Source organism: Podarcis bocagei, assembly GCF_964188305.1.
Source record: "Podarcis bocagei genome assembly, chromosome: 2".
In the NCBI taxonomy this organism is placed as follows: Eukaryota; Metazoa; Chordata; class Lepidosauria; order Squamata; family Lacertidae; genus Podarcis; species Podarcis bocagei.
In genome coordinates this window covers 84,203,940-84,220,136 of record NC_138126.1, presented here as the reverse complement: position 1 = coordinate 84,220,136, position 16,197 = coordinate 84,203,940, and the positions used below count along the sequence as shown (strand labels likewise).

General features: G+C 39.6%; 1 protein-coding gene across 2 annotated transcripts in view; it reads right to left on the bottom strand.

The window, feature by feature from the left end:
- Positions 1-16,197, bottom strand: part of SLIT3 (slit guidance ligand 3) — a 422,071-nt gene that overhangs the window by 108,075 nt on the left and 297,799 nt on the right. For both annotated transcript variants that reach the window (XM_081184726.1, XM_081184725.1), the window contains exons 13-14: positions 14,956-15,099; positions 11,109-11,272 (exon numbers count right to left, since the gene is read on the bottom strand). In XM_081184726.1, coding sequence (XP_081040852.1) covers positions 11,109-11,272; positions 14,956-15,099 — 308 coding nt within the window. The remainder of the gene's footprint in view (positions 1-11,108; positions 11,273-14,955; positions 15,100-16,197) is intronic.

Genomic DNA, 16,197 nt, shown 5'->3' with positions numbered 1-16,197 from the left:
AAATATACACATCTTCAAAAATTGCCACACAGAAAGCTCCACATAAACAAGTTTTTTGAAGCCAGAAGGGAAGGGGGAAACACACAGTTTTACCTGCTTGAGCTTCTTACAGCTACCTTCTGGCAATCTTGAGAAGGGCATGACTAACTGGCTATAACCCTGAACAGGATCAGGGTATTTAGTGGACAAGAGACACTGCAACATTTTGTTGCAGGTCCCACTTGCATTATTTCTCAACATCTTTCATCTCTACTGTATCCAGCAAAATGATGACATCTAAATATTTTGTTTATAGCCTAAATTTTGCACCATCAGGCTGAAATCAAACACATAGGACAGGATTTAAAGATTTGATCAAGGATCATCTTCACATGCACAAGGCTTCTGAGGCACCTATTCATATGTGCTAGGTTAATCAGTGTAATGTTTTTGCTGAAAATGAAGGTGAGAACTGGGTTCGAATCACAGCTAAGTCACGGATGCACTGAATTGCCTCAGCCAATTAACTCAATTTCTTTAGTTTTTATATATAGGAGTGGAATAATTTCCTTCCTACTTACTTCAGAAATACTTTGGTTTCTTTAAATCACGTAACACCTAATAAGTGCTGCTACAGGGAAAACTAATAAATATTACACTAAATATGAGACTATGATACAGAAAGCAAAATGGGCTACACATTACCTCTTGTAACATAACACCACCATCACGAACGCTGGGTATGTAAAATGAAACGAAACAATTCCCTCTCCTTTTCTCTCACTTTTAGTATGCATGCCTTGGAGCCAAACTAGATGTGACAGGGAGTCACATGTATTTATTCATGTGTCTTCCCCATTTATGTATAAAGCAGCAGATGGAGGCTGCTGGTTTTTTTACATGAAAAGCTGAGTATGGGTGAGGGAAACTAAACCCTCCTCTGCCTTGCTGTGCAGCCCCCCCCCCATACTCCCAACCTGTCTCACTTTCAGAGCTGAGTTGGTTCAAAAGTGCTTCAAACAGTGGAGCAAAGTGAGATTAGGCAGGAGAAGGAGAAAGCTGTATTTTCATCTAAGAAACAGACCCTGCACCCCACCCCCTTATATATAGCTTATTCCCTGAAAACAGGCATGCAAACAATCACACACTGAAGCATGTAAACCACTCGGCTTTGCACTGAATACTTCTTCATCCACTGAATGCCTGGATCTTAAATGTTTTATGGATTTTGGTTTTATGGTTTGAAATTACATTATGAGTTATTTTTATGTTTTTGGTATTTTGTGAGATGCCTAGGGAAGGGGGAGGGCCAGAGAGGCGTGGAGTGGCATACCCTCCATAGCGTTCCAAATGCCATTGGCTCCTATCAATGGGGCAGAAGGTGGGAGGGTTTTCCCACTGGTTTTTTGCCCATCCACCCCCAGGTGATCTGCAAGTCTTAGGATCCAGCACATTCGAAGCCCCCAGTGCCCCACTCCAAAACGTTGTGTGTCAGTGTAATACTTCGGCCATTAGCAATGAATCTTTGGATCCTATGCCCAAGGATTTGGGATGCTATGGACAGGGCAAGGGCACACTCCTGTTTAGTAAAGGTGATGTAGCAAGAGTAAGGGAAAAGAAAGGTTACTGCTTATGTATAAATATATGTGTATATTAAAATTTTAAATATGGATTATCTAGAGGCCATGCAGTGTAAAGTGATAAACACCACATGCCACCATCAAGTACTCCAGGCTACCCATCAACCTGTAAGGCAGCAGCAATCAACTGCCAAAGAGAGGAAATTTACTACTTAACTTGAGCCTTGAGATCACTTGGACAGGTGGCTGCTCTATCATGTTATTCCCATTATAGAAACTAATGTGAAAGCCAGCCATCTGGTTGCATTACCAGTTATAGGTGTCCGTCCATCTCTACATACATTACTTTATCAGCAGGTTCCCATGAGGCTTAAAGTGGATATGGTGCAATTCAAGAGGTACAACATTAAGCATTATGTGCAAATCATAAAAATCAAGGTTCGGGAGCCCTGCAGAGGAGGCTCAGAATATAATATTACCTTGAAAACTTCAGCGTAACATGAAAATCCTTTTTTTTTTTTTTTTTTTTTGCAACTTCAATATTCAAATAAAAGCTTTCAATGACCTGGTCCATGAAATCACTTTTAAGTACTTTACCGGTACTTCTATTTACTCATGTAATAGTTTCAATTGTTATGCTAGTCAAAACAGTTAATTTGAAAGACAATTCTGAAACCAATTTTTGAAATCTACTAAAAATGTAGCTCCATTCCTTCTAATCCCATACGCCAGACTATTCCATTTTTCTTGGTGACTAGGGAGGGGATGGCAGCAAACTCAAGAAAACCTTCTGATCCACTTACTTTTCAAATGCATGTTAAGCAAATAAGGCAACCTTCTGAAGTACTCTCAGTGGAAGGCAACAGCAGAGTGAAAAGGTAACTTCAAGATTTAGCCAGAGGTGAGAAGACCATTTACCAAGTGGCAATTATTTGGAAAGCCAGACATGGGAATCAGATGAACAAATTGATCTCTTAGTCTGCAATATGTTGAATGTCTGCATCATCCTGCCTAATGGTAGGGAAAATTTTACCATACTTTCAAAATGTATGAGAAATCACTTAGCAGGATTACATAGACAAGGGGTTTTCAAACTATGCTTCAGTTTCATTTGAGACTTAATAGAAGTTCCTCAATAAGATGATCAACAATGGGGGGGGGGGCTTTCCTTGAAAATTATTTTGTCCATCCACCAAAATCTCTCCCATAACATGCAGTTGCAAGGGGAGTGCTGTGTGTAATTGAGGGCACATTCCAAGTGTATATAGGCCAATGGGGAAGGCCACAAGGCCATTGGTAAACAGAATTATATGCCTTGTGGATCTGCCCCAGAATCCTCTGAAAGAGGCACCAGTCCCATTACAGATGCGGATGGATTCTTCAGCAGACAATAGGGAAAGGCTGTTCTAAGGGTACAAACAACAATAAAAAACACCAGCACAGACAGACATTTGTCAAGTGGTTACATACACATTGTAGTGGTACATTACCCAAGTTGCCAGCATGGAATGTGCAAATATATTGAAGGGAGGTCCATATACAAGAATCAGGATTCTAACTATGTATTTCCAGTATTCTACCTACTCACTGCAGCCATATGTACTTTTGTTGTTGTTTTCATATCACGAAAAGTAAATAGAATGTGCTGCGTATACATAATCCATTCATAAAAAGGTAAAGGTAAAGGATCCCTGTCAGTTAAGTCTAGGTGCGAATGACTCTGGGGTTGCGGCGCTCATCTCGCTTTACTGGCCGAGGGAGCCGATATTTGTTCACTGACAGTTTTTCCAGGTCATGTGGCCAGCATGACTAAGCTGCTTCTGGCGAAACTAGAGCAGTGTACGGAAACACTTCCCGCCAGAGCAGTACCTATTTATCTACTTGCACTTTGACGTGCTTTCAAACTGCTAGGTGGGCAGGAGTTGGGACTGAGGAAGAGGAGCTCACCCTGTTGCAGGGATTCGAACTGCCAACCTTCCGAATGGCAAGCCCTAGGCTCAGTGGTTTAGACCACAGCACCACCCGCATCACAATCCATTCATACACACATACAAGTTTGATGGAATAAACTTATTTCAAACCTTATGTAACGACAAACTATTATCCAATATGCAGTAAGTTCATTTGTCAGCTATATTTTCAAGCTGCTGAACCCACACTATCCTATAAACATCCTCTTTATAAGCTTATCAGTTGCTGTAAAGTCCACACATCTCAGCAACCACTGCCTATGCATTGCAAATGGGGGTTTCAGCAGTGTCTCTCCCAACTATCTTGACAGTACTTACTGACTTTTAAACTCAGTTTCACTATATTTGGAAAAGTTGGTTCTGTGACATTAAATAAGGCCAAGAAAAGGATTTGAACCAATTGTGTGACCAAGTACACTTTCAAGCAGAATGGACTAGATGACCCTCGAGATCCCTTGCAATTCTACAATTCTATGATTGAATGCTGATTAGTTCAACGCCAATGTTTTCTTAAATAGCTACATTTGATATCCAAACACCCACACCTCTATCCCCAGTGTTACTCAAAAGTGCAGATCATAGCCAAATACTGTGCCCTGCTTACCATCTTCAGCTAACGATGCAATGTTAACATCTTTTACAAAATTTCTCCAGCCATGAAATAATCACTGAAGTTGAAAGTAATAAATGTAATAAATGAATTAAATGTTCAATTTGTTCATTTTAAGAGGAATTAATGCAACTTGTTGCAGTTATAACTTCTCATACTTTACAGAGCGGTATTCAACTAAGTTGTACTCAGACTGGACCTATTGAAAATTAATGGACCTAACAGTCATATTAACGAATTTTATTGAGTCTACTTTGAATACCATTCATAATGTTTTGATATTTGTTTATTTCAATATTACATTTAAATCTGGAATTTTTATGAATAACACCTAGAGTTCATGCTTTGATTGAAGACACAGTTTAGAATTTTTCATAAGTGAATAAATAAAGTCACATGCAAGATTTTTGCAAAGTTGATCTCTGATTGCTTTCATCCATTTGAGGATTTTGTTTGTGAGATCTCCAGTAAGCCTTCTAGTTTTATGGAATTTTCTTAACCATAATGATTCTTTTTAAAATGACTTTTCCTGTCAAAACAAGAAAATAGCTCACCTTTTGACGGTTCTGAAAACAGCAGAAGTATCCCAGCATGCCATGCTGCAGGAAAGCATGGAGCCTTCCATGGTGCTTGACAGAACCATGTTCAATTTGTATTGTTCTACCACATGGTTAGATCAAGCACAAAGGAAAATCCCATCAAGTCAGAGTCAGAGTTAGGCAGCCGCCAAAGAGAGAGGAGCGTTGAGAGGAAGCAGCATGGAGAAGCACAAGCTGGAGATTTCATTGTGAGCTGCTGTCCACTTCTCCCATGCATAAAGGAGCTGAAGTTCAAGAAGTCAATACTTATTGCTACAAATGCAACCCCCCCCCCCGCCCTATAGCACAGATTGTTAGTGCATGAGAATAACGACCAGAAATTTCTGAAGGTGTATGGTAGGAATCCAGTTAAAGGTCTGCAATTGACAGCCTTCAATGAATGTTCAACAGATCATACAAAGTGAGCATGCTCAAATTGTGAACAACATATATACACCACAGTATCTAGTGATTTAACACAGTAATGTAATACTCTTACGTCCAGCCAATACAGTAGTAATTTCTGAAACAATCAGCCTCTTTTAAGACTAATGTATTATTTTCTTATGATTATTTTGATACTAATTATTTTGATAGTGTTTGTTTCCTTTAAAATTCCACCAATGTTAGAACAAGGGTACAGCATTTTCATATATGCCACTGATAGTTAAGAAGGAAGTTTATTATGTGTGAAACTGCCCACAATTAAGAGAAGGACCCTCACAGCACAATTCTAAGTATGCCTAAATGGAAGTAAACCCAACAGTGTTCAATGGGGCTCAGTCCCATAACAGCAGCCCCATCTATCCAAAGGCTTATCTAGTCCAGCATCCCATTTCCCGCATCATTAAACAAATTTCCTGATCCTGCATGATCAAGGGCATGTCTACACCAGTCATTCCATCTTCCTGGGAAACCCTGTAACTGAAGTTCTGTAAGCAAAGTAGGACTCCATAACAGAGACCTCTCAGAGTTTTGGAGTTAAGCCATTACAATTATACTGGTATAAAACGGATAAAAAATTGCAATGCAGATATATAGGCCTAAGATTTGGGGAAAACGCTGCATCAAAAAGGAAACCAAGACCTGAAGCTAGCACAGAATGTTATATTTGCTTTTTGCTTTTCAGTTTCTATTACATTATTATTATTATTATTATTTATTTTATCATATTATTTTATATTTTCCATTACATTATATTTTTATTTTATTACTTATGCTTTAATTGTGCTCAAGATAGGCTGCATTCATGTTTAGCTGAATTTTCTTTATGATCATGAGAATTTTGTCATTTGAACAGACCTGTAGGAAAACAGAGAACCACTACTGTTAGAACTGCTGTTAATCCAGACACCACAGCTTAAAATGTGTTATGTCATAATCTACTCTAGGAAGCAAGTTTAGTGCAAGTTGGGCTGTTAGCTTTTATTTGTTTTGCCCGCCCAATAACATTCAATGCATACCAAGGGAGAGGGGAGTGACATGGTGTACAAAACAGCACATGCGCTTGACACCGCCTTGGACCAGTGGCCAATTATATTTGAAATCAGTCGTCACCACTATGAAACCAGTTGTTGAGAACTCAGGCCGTGATCCAAAATGCCATGGAGACCACCTTTCTTCTACAAATGCTGATAAATGGAGGACAACGTGCTCTGACACAAATAATTCTGCTGTAATGACAGAGGTTACAAAAAGTGTCACTAAATATGCGGGTGCCTATGTTGCCTCAGTCTTCCACATTTGTACCAATGCTGCTATCATCAATTTGGATTGAATTACTGAGAGGCAGCATGTGACAGGGAGAGATTTCTGTTGGCAGATGGCTCATTGTCCTACCTTCATTGTTAGTTGTGTTAGTGGTGTGTATGACAACTATCTGGCATTGTAGCAGCTAATTAAATCAGTTAAATAGAATAAGAATCAAATGCTGCAGATACTGGGAAAACACATTTGGTTATCAGAGCTTCAAATGAGGGGGGGAAACTCTTATTGTTATTGCAGGAAAGGGCAAAGCTCTAGTGACTTTCTGTTTCCTTTAAATATCCGTTCATTAGCAGGGAAACCGCAGAACATGGACAGATCAATCAACTGCTAGTCAAATGTGACAGAAAGAGTGGACAAAAAGAAACCTACAAGGGAAAACAAAAAGAGACGTTTCTCCGAGCGGAGTAATATTTCCCATGCCATTGGCAGTGCACACCATAGAGCTGCACACTAATCAAGGAGCCCTGCCAATTCTAAAGCGGCGCAGGACTGCCATTGAGCAAGTACAATCTGCTGCTGGATTCCTTTTGATTTCCCTTTAGAAAACAAATCTGTATAGCAGTTATCTTAATCAAAAGATGCCAAGCGAACAAGCCTGCTGAGAAGGAGAGCCTCTGGTGAAATAGAGTTGGCATGTCTCACTTGATGCTTGGCTGCCACTGGGCAGGTGCAACCGAGGGAGAAGACTGCTTTTATGACTGTTACCAAAAATGGCAGCATTCCCTCTCTTTTCTGAGAATTCATATTTAATACATAGCAAGGCAGCAGCTAGGAAAAAATGTCCTCATCCATATTCTCCTTTGAATTTTTATAACGGTCCAAGCACAGAGGATTTAAAAGCCATTCGATTAAATCTAATATTTGCAAATACAGGCAGATCAACCTTGCTTTGCGATATATCAGGCAATATGAGAACTTTTCTTCACACAATATAATCTGAGTTTCTTCAATTCAGGATGAGAGACAAAACTACTACATCCCCTTTAAATTAAAAAGCCATCAAAACAAGTAATCTAAAGATCCCATCACCTACATTTCTCCACTATATCCTGTATGAAACAAGTATCTTCAAAAATTAATTGCCTCTCAAAGCAATGCTAAAAACACCATCACATATATGTTTTCATTCACACGCACCATACACTGTTTAAACTTGCAATGGCCAGCTCTCACCATGTACAATGATTATATATACTTTAGAAGTACTGTATATATATTGTTTACTATAATTTCTTGCAAATGCAGGCTGCAATCCTATATCCAATTTACAGAGAGTAAACACCAAATTCAATGAGTCCTTGATCAGCTGCAATCCTAAGAACTACACATGGAAGATACCAAGCAGAATTCTATCAAAAGGAAAAATTCACAGTGCAGTCCTATGAATGTCTACTCAGAATTATGTTTCATTAAGTTTAAGGTAAGTATGCATAGGATTGCCTTAGTATGGCTACAATTTTTAACATTGCTGTCTTCATCATAATAGGACTTGTAAAACACTTATTACAGATATGCAAAGCACCGTTGTCTCCTCTCTAAAGATCCCATCAAATATTCTCTGTATAACTATGGACAAGAGCTTCCATGCAATTAGGCCCAAGTATGATTTTCAGACACAACTGACTCCATACCTCCATAATTAAGCCATATCACATGACTGAAGTTTTTGAATTTATGTATTGTTTACACCTACGGTACATAACCATTGACCAAAAGCTAAGCACACAAAGACATAGAATGTGACTAAAACTTGTTTCCAGTTGTATGCAGTTTTCCTTCCCACCAATGAAAATCAATTTCACTAGTTATTATCCAAAATGCATTTTTCTTTTGATTAAAAGAATGATGTATTCCAATCCATTGAAAATAAATTAATAAATTATTGCTTCATTTGACTGAACTTAACTGTAACTTCCCAATGCATCCAGTGCTGAGGTGAACTTGAACCCATATCCAAGCCCACCCCCTGGACCATGTTGACTCTTACTGGTATTGTTTTAACAATCAGTTTCTTTAAATATCAGTACACATTGATTAATTTTTGTAGAACAGATATGGTTTTACAACAAGACATTTGGTCAAAATACCATGAGGTTGTATCAAGTGCTGTCTTTCCATTAATGGAATATTCTTTGATCCAATAGAAACCTCAGTGAATGGAAGAGCAAGGGGAGAAATTTGCCCAAATTTCTGCTTCTTCCCCCAACCCCCTCTACTACCCTCCTTCTGTTTTCCCCAACCCTATTGGAACACTTTTTTTTGGGGGGGGGGAGTAGAGGAAGCTCTAAAAGGAAGGTGAAAAACAGCAAAATTAATTGGATACATAAAACTTCAAGTAAATTTAATGTTTTGCAAGCAGAACGCTAACGTATTTATATAATTAATATTCTCTACATAAATATGATTTAGATGCCAAAACTTTTGTTGTATTGACAAAGGGCAGTTTATGAATGAAGGCTTATTGAGGAAAAGAAGGGTAGATGTCATCTTTCCTCACAAAGAAACCAGTGTCTTCTGCCATCTGCTCTTAGTTGTCAGAAGTGCAATTCATCATAATCCTTTTTTTCAGGAGGAAAAGGTAGCAGTACTCATTTTTATGTGAAGGTACTGCAACATATTCCATCAATGACAGCCATTTTTTCTTCTCAGTCTAGTTAATGATTTCCTGCCGCATAAAAATCTACCTATTTTTGAAGCTCTCAACATTGAAAGAGATGGCATATTATACCACTACTACACATTTAAATCATTTATGTGTAAAGAACATGAGGAAGCAGACAACTAACTTTTACTCAGAGTAGACCCACTGAATTAATGAACAGCACTAAGTTGGGTTCATTAATTTAAATCAGTCTGGTCTGAGGAAAACTTAGCTGTATACCATCCTTACAATGTGAGCAACTAGAATATTACAAAATGGCCCTCTGCACATGCCTTAATGATGAAACACAGACTAACAGTAATCATTGACTGAGACTTGAAAAAATCCCAATCTGTAATACTCGGAATCAACTGCAGAGCTCTAGACATGAGGTGTGTTAAAATGATTATCAAACATTACAATAAATTCTTAATATTTCTTTCAATTACATTGTTTTTTGAATGTTTGCAATCTTAAAGGCCAGCTCAACTAATGATTTATTTTATTTATTACAATCATTTGTATATTGCTCAATCAGAATAGTCTCGTAAGCGGTTGTCATATAGATATACACTTATTGTATGGCTTCCATAAGAGTTAACCGTTGATTTTCTTCCTGAATATTTCATCTTTCCATTCAGCCACTATTTTGCAACACAAAGGCACATCAATTGAACATCAAACACTATTAAAACACCATACTTTCAATTCAGGTTGCCTAGTTATTTATATTATGATGCCAATGTGGCACAGTTCTCATGGGCAACTAGTGGAGATGCTTTTTGCCATTCTCAGTTCCAGATGCTAGCTGTCCAGTGATCACAGAAGCAAATAGAAAGGACCCTCTGTCTCCATTCACTGGCCTAAAGAACAAGAGCCACCAACTACTATTCAAGCAAGAACACCAGAGATGGAAGATTAGCCTGGTCCAAACTGGATATAAATTCTTGTAGTTCGCTACTATATTCTGGCCTTGAAGAACTTATCTCCCTAGCCAACCTTTTCCCTCTGCTGCCCTTACCTTGTGTGTCTTATCGTTTTAGTTTGTAAGTCTAGTGGTGGGACCTCTCACTCTCTTGTTTATTTGACTCTCTTTGGGAGACAGGAATTGTCTTAAAAGCAGGATAAAAAGAGAGAGGGTTTACTGATCTTCTGGTGAACTGCCATTTATGGCCAGTAGGTTGAATTTGGCAAGTAGGTCGCACAAGTTACACAGACCTTTGTGGTGCATCCACCTTCCTTCCTTCTTTCCATTCATGTTAAGCCACTGTTTTACAGTTCATCCATAGAGCATAAAACTTGCCAGACATTTTTTTAAAAAAGACTCTCCTCTCCCAATCATCTCATCAGTATTATCTCTTTGATTTTCTTCTTCAGATGTTGGGCACTCCCCCCTCCTGCCCAGGAGCACTTCTAGCCAATTTATTTATTTACTTACTTAAAAGAGGCCTCTGCAACTATCTCCACATCTACTACCTCTAAAGAGATACTGACTGCACCATTGTTACTGAAAAGTCACCTGAGGGGGTTTGTCAAAATAGTTAAAACAAAGCATGCTTTCATTGACTGGCAAAATAAGTCCTCATGACAAACCCTTTATTCAGTTAGTGAGATCTTTTCTTATGAATGAAATATTTGAATTCTTTCATTTCTTAAAGAAGAAGTCATATGACATATTCGGTCACTTGTACCTTATCTCTTTTACAGGCAGTATACACCCCTGCATTCTTTTAAAATTACATCCTATCTTTGTACCTATATAAATATATAAACCACAAGGCAAGCTAAAGGGTTGCCTCTCTTTTAATGCATAAGGTAAATAGGTTTTCTGGAGGACTAATCCAATTCTCCAAATTTAATTTCAGAAAGATGCTACATAATATCCATTATAGCAAACACTGTCCTACAGATTTGATTAGTGGGCTCTCTGGACCTGCTTATTTCTGAACTGAAAGTGCAGTACAGCCTGGATAAATGAATTACCTGAGCAACGGAACTTCTTGCTCTTGATCTGGCTGATTCGTTTGTTGGCAAGGCGACGTGGGCTGCTGCATCGAGCGCCGCTGGTTTCTATTGGATTATCCTGCAGGTAATCAGCCAGCCACTTCAAATGGCAGTCGCACACAAATGGATTCTGAGCTAAATGCCTGCAAGAGGGATGGGATGTTTAACCAGAAGTGACCTGTGACATTGTACTCCATCATTGTTTCTTACAAACATAAAACTGAAGAATAGAGTAATTGAATCAGCTTCCAATACACCAGGCCTGGCGGAAGCCACATGGAGCTGCACTTGAATGGAAGAAATTCTGTGAACCATCTTATTTTTTAGCCCATTAAGTCTGCAGCGAGCCTTTTCAAGAAGGAAACAAAAATTAATATAGCAAAGCTTGCTTTTAAAGGGCACAGACCTTCTGTCTACAAAAGGCACTGTTTTCATGCCACAATACCCTGCAGTTGAATGCATCTTTTTAGAAATACAAGGATTAAAATAATTCTTATCACAAAACTAAAACATTGAGGACAACAAATTGCATGTTTGTAAACTAGTGTATTTTTGGCCAGTAAGCAGTCTACAAATGAACTTAAAATGTAAATGTGCTGGTCAGAGCTGCTAAATCCTTATGTAAAATAGATTTATTCCTGAGCATCAATTAAAAATTGATCCTGAACAAAATTGATCCTGAAACTAGAAACCAACTAATATAACAACAAAAGTGTAGGTAAAATATAACAAGTCAATATTTATTACAAACCTGAATTGAGTAAGTGGGAAAACATGTCTTGCCACTTGGATTCTATTTCTAATAAGCAAATAGCAAAGAATAAAAATAAAAGAAAGGGACCCTGTGGCCCTGCCCCACCTAAAATTTCCTCAAAGGGTTAGGCCAGACTTCCTCAACTTCGGCCCTCCAGATGTTTTGAGACTACAATTCCCATCATCCCTGACCACTGGTCCTGCTAGCTAGGGATCATGGGAGTTGTAGGCCAAAAACATATGGAGGGCCGAGGTTAAAGAAGCCTGGGTTAGGCACTTTTGATACTGGTTAAAGTCACCTCAGCTAATTATGTATGACAACACTAACTAATCTTCCTTATTTTAGATTATTTTTCTGTTTTTCAATATGTTTGAATCTTTTTATTACAGTGGTATCTCAGGTTAAGAACTTAATTTGTTCCGGAGGTCCATTCTTAACCTGAAACTGTTCTTAACCTGAAGCACCACTTTAGCGAATGGGGCCTCCTGCTGCTGCAGCACCGCCGGAGCACAATTTCTGTTCTCATCCTGAAGCAAAGTACTTAACCCGAGGTACTATTTCTGTAACCTGAAGTGTGTGTAACCTGAAGCGTAAGTAACCCGAGGTACCACTGTATATGCAAACCAGTAAAATAAAAAGATATAAATGAATTGAGATTTAGGGAAGAATTAAAGAGGCATTAAAAAAACAAAAACAACCCAGTGCTGTTTTATGGGCCATTTATCCAACAAACAACCTATTGATGTGCTCCAGATCTTCACCTGGATTAACTTGTATTGGGTGGTATGTCTGATTCCAAAGGGCAAAAAGGTCATGAGTCAGTGTGGCAAGCTGGTACACATAAATGACTCATTGCATGAAGCAGCCAGTGTGGTGTAGTGGTTAAGAGCGATAGACTTGTAATCTGGGGAACCAGGTTCACGTCTCCGCTCCTCCACATGCAGCTGCTGGGTGACCTTGGGCCAGTCACACTTCTGTGAAGTCTCTCAGCCCCACTCACCTCACAGAGTGTTTGTTGTGGGGGAGGAAGGGAAAGGAGAATGTTAGCCGCTTTGAGACTCCTTCGGGTAGTGATAAAGCGGGATATCAAATCCAAACTCTTCTTCCATTTTACGGAAGGTCCAAGAGGTTTCCTGATCAATTTTTTGTAAAGAGGCCTCTGGCTAGCTTTGGTCATTGAAGACTTACACTGTATTAATTTCAAGAGTTTAAATTGGTGAGGAAACCAAAAAAGTTTTTGATGGTGCCAAGCAGCTTAGCTTATTCAAAATAAAAGAATTCTCACACACATGTGATAAATGGCTATCCAAGAAACTGTCAAAAATTGTATATACAACTTATCTAATAAAAATAAAACAATTTTGACTCCTCTTAAGCCTTACAACTTGATACCATCATTCACTATAAGAAAGAAAACAAAAATAGATCAAATTTATATTTTTTTGGGGGGGGGAACCTCCCATATTTTAACAGCAACTAAATCACCAAAAAGGGATAATATGTAATGTTTAATGGGCAAAAGTGGGACTACAATTTAAATATAAAGATTTTTAGTAGGGACTGATACTGATTATTCTAGTTGTGCAAAGCCATTGAACAATTGTTCCCAACAGAATGTAATACAAGGCCAAGACAAGTGCCAAAAAATCAAATACAGTGGTACCTCAGGTTACAAACACCTTGGGTTACAAACACTTCGGGTTACAGACTCCGCTAACCCGGAAGCAGTACCTCGGGTTAAGAACTTTACCTCAGGATGAAATTGCGCGGCGGCAGCGCAGTAGGCCCCATTAGCTAAAGTGGTGCCTCAGGTTAAGAACGGTTTCAGGTTAAGAATGGACCTCCAGAACGAATTAAGTCTGTAACCAGAGGTACCACTGTATGTAGGTTGAATTTTGGTTCCTTATTTTGAAACCACTTTTTAATTAGACAATGACTAACATGTTTAGCAGTGGAACTGCAGTAGTGAAATCGAGACATAAAACACTGGTTAGGTGGATTTCCCACTCTATGCACCTATCCCATCTTTGGTTTCTAGCCTAAATATCTGCTTACTATATCCAATTTATTTGGAGTCTGTTCATAATAGCAACTGCGTAAAATGAACACAATAAACATACAATATACGAAGAGATACTATTGTGAATGGGGTGGGATGAGGTACAGCAGCAACACAGGCTGAGCTATCTACCTGCCAGGTATAGTAGTAACCTGGAAAAAGGCAAGGCCCAACAGGAGAACAGCCGTGACATGGCAGCAGCAGCAGCAGCAGCAGCAGCAGCAGCAGCAGCAGCAAAGTCAATACTATGGAGAAGTCTCTGCTGTCACTAGCAATGCATATAAGGGCCACTGTGAACAGCAAACATTCTCTCTCATGCTGTGTTGCAATGAAAAGCACTAAGTGAGTTGTATGACTTAATTCTGTGTCAAAATTCTAATTCTTGCAGCAGGCCAATACCTCTGAGAAGCACAAATCTCAACTACCATGAGGTAACACAAGTCTCTACTACCAATGAAGCTGCAGGTGCTGCTGCTGCCACTTGCAGCTATATCTATTCTCATGTTTTCTTGTTATCTTGAATCAGTAAGGAAGGCACAATATAATATTCTTACCTCTTTAAAAAATTTAAAATTTTGGAAAATTAAATGTTTTAAAATACTGCCAATTTCCCTCTTCCAGCTTTTTATCTATTTTCTTCCCTTTTTCTGTACCTTTCATTCTCTTTTCTATCTGCTCTGTCCATAACACTTTTCTTCCATCTTTTTGTCTGCTTCTTTATTTCTCAACCTCTCAACACTTCAACTGCCCACACCCCTGCGGGTTGGAGCCTCTAGCGCTCTGGCAGGCATAGTGTTACTCAGAATTAAGGAATGGTACAGGATCACAAGATCATCCATGTCCTCCATATCTGAAAACACTGAGTGTTTGGGATGGAAGGTTTTAATGTATCTATGTGTAGTTGTTTATTTGTAAATCACTTTGGGTTGCCTTGGGCAAGATAAAGTGACTAACCAATTTAATAATCATCATAATCATCATCATCAACAACAACAACATTCTTGGATACTCACAGAGTTTGAATTGTTTGGAGAGGGACAAAAAGTCCTTTACTGATAGTCTGCAGCTTATTATCATAGAGAGACAGCAAATTGAGATTATGCAAATCTTGAAAGGTGTTTACTCTCAGGCAGTTGATCTTATTGGCATTTAGAAGCCTGTAAACAAAACAAAATATAGTTTTAAAATACAAATATTATTGAGGACTAAACAAAGCTTTTCTAAGCAAGCAATAGAAAAGAATGGTATTGGAAGTGATGCACTGTGGTATATAGGTTTCTCAGGTTACCTCGGCTGCAGTCAAAACAGAATACTTGTAAATAGTAGCATATAAAAGCATCCCTTAAAAACAAACAAACAAACAAACAAACAAACAACAAACCATTCTGTCTTGCAAGGAATTGTGTATTAACAAGTTTAACATGCTACATTAAGTTTCTTAATGGGACAGGCACATACCACAATATTTCATTTAACCTGCTGGAGTTGTCTAGTTACCGTATTTTTCGCACCATAGGGCGCACCGGACCATAGGGCGCACCCAGTTTTTAGGGGGGGAATTTAAGAAAAAAAATCTCCCCCCCCGCAGCCCCAAAGAGCAGCGTACAGGCTGCACACAACCTCTCCCTGCCGGAAGGGTTGCGTGCAGCTATGAAACAAGCCAAGGCAGCGAGCGGGATGGATTCCACACACTGTTTTGACTCCACTTTAGCCCCGTGCAGCCTCTCCTTGGCGGAAGGGTTGCAGGTAGCTATGGATCAAGCCAAGGCAGCGAGCAGGATGGATTCTGCTCGCTGTTTGGGTTCCCCTTTAGCCCCGTGCAGCCTCTCCCTCCCGGGAGAGGCTGCGTGGGGCTAAAGAATCCATAGCCCCGTGCTGCCTCTCGTTGGCGGAGGGGTTGCGCACAGCTATGGATCAAGCCAAGGCAGTGAGCGGGATGGATTCTGCTCGCTGTTTGGGTTCCCCTTTAGCCCCGTGCAGCCTCTCCCTCCCGGGAGAGGCTGTGTGGGGCTAAAGAATCCATAGCCCCGTGCAGCTTCTCCTTGGCGGAGGGGTTGCGCAGGGCTTTCCTGGCTTTACTGGGAGGTGGGGTGATTCCCTCACCTCTCGCAAAAGCCCGCAGAAGCCGCGCAATCCCTTTAAAGAGATCGCGGCTTCTCCTGGCTTTTCTGGGAGGTGGGAGAAGGGACTGATGCCACCAGTCAGTCCCTTCTCCCTCCTGTGGAAAAGCCCGCAAGAGCGCACGGAGCTTGTGT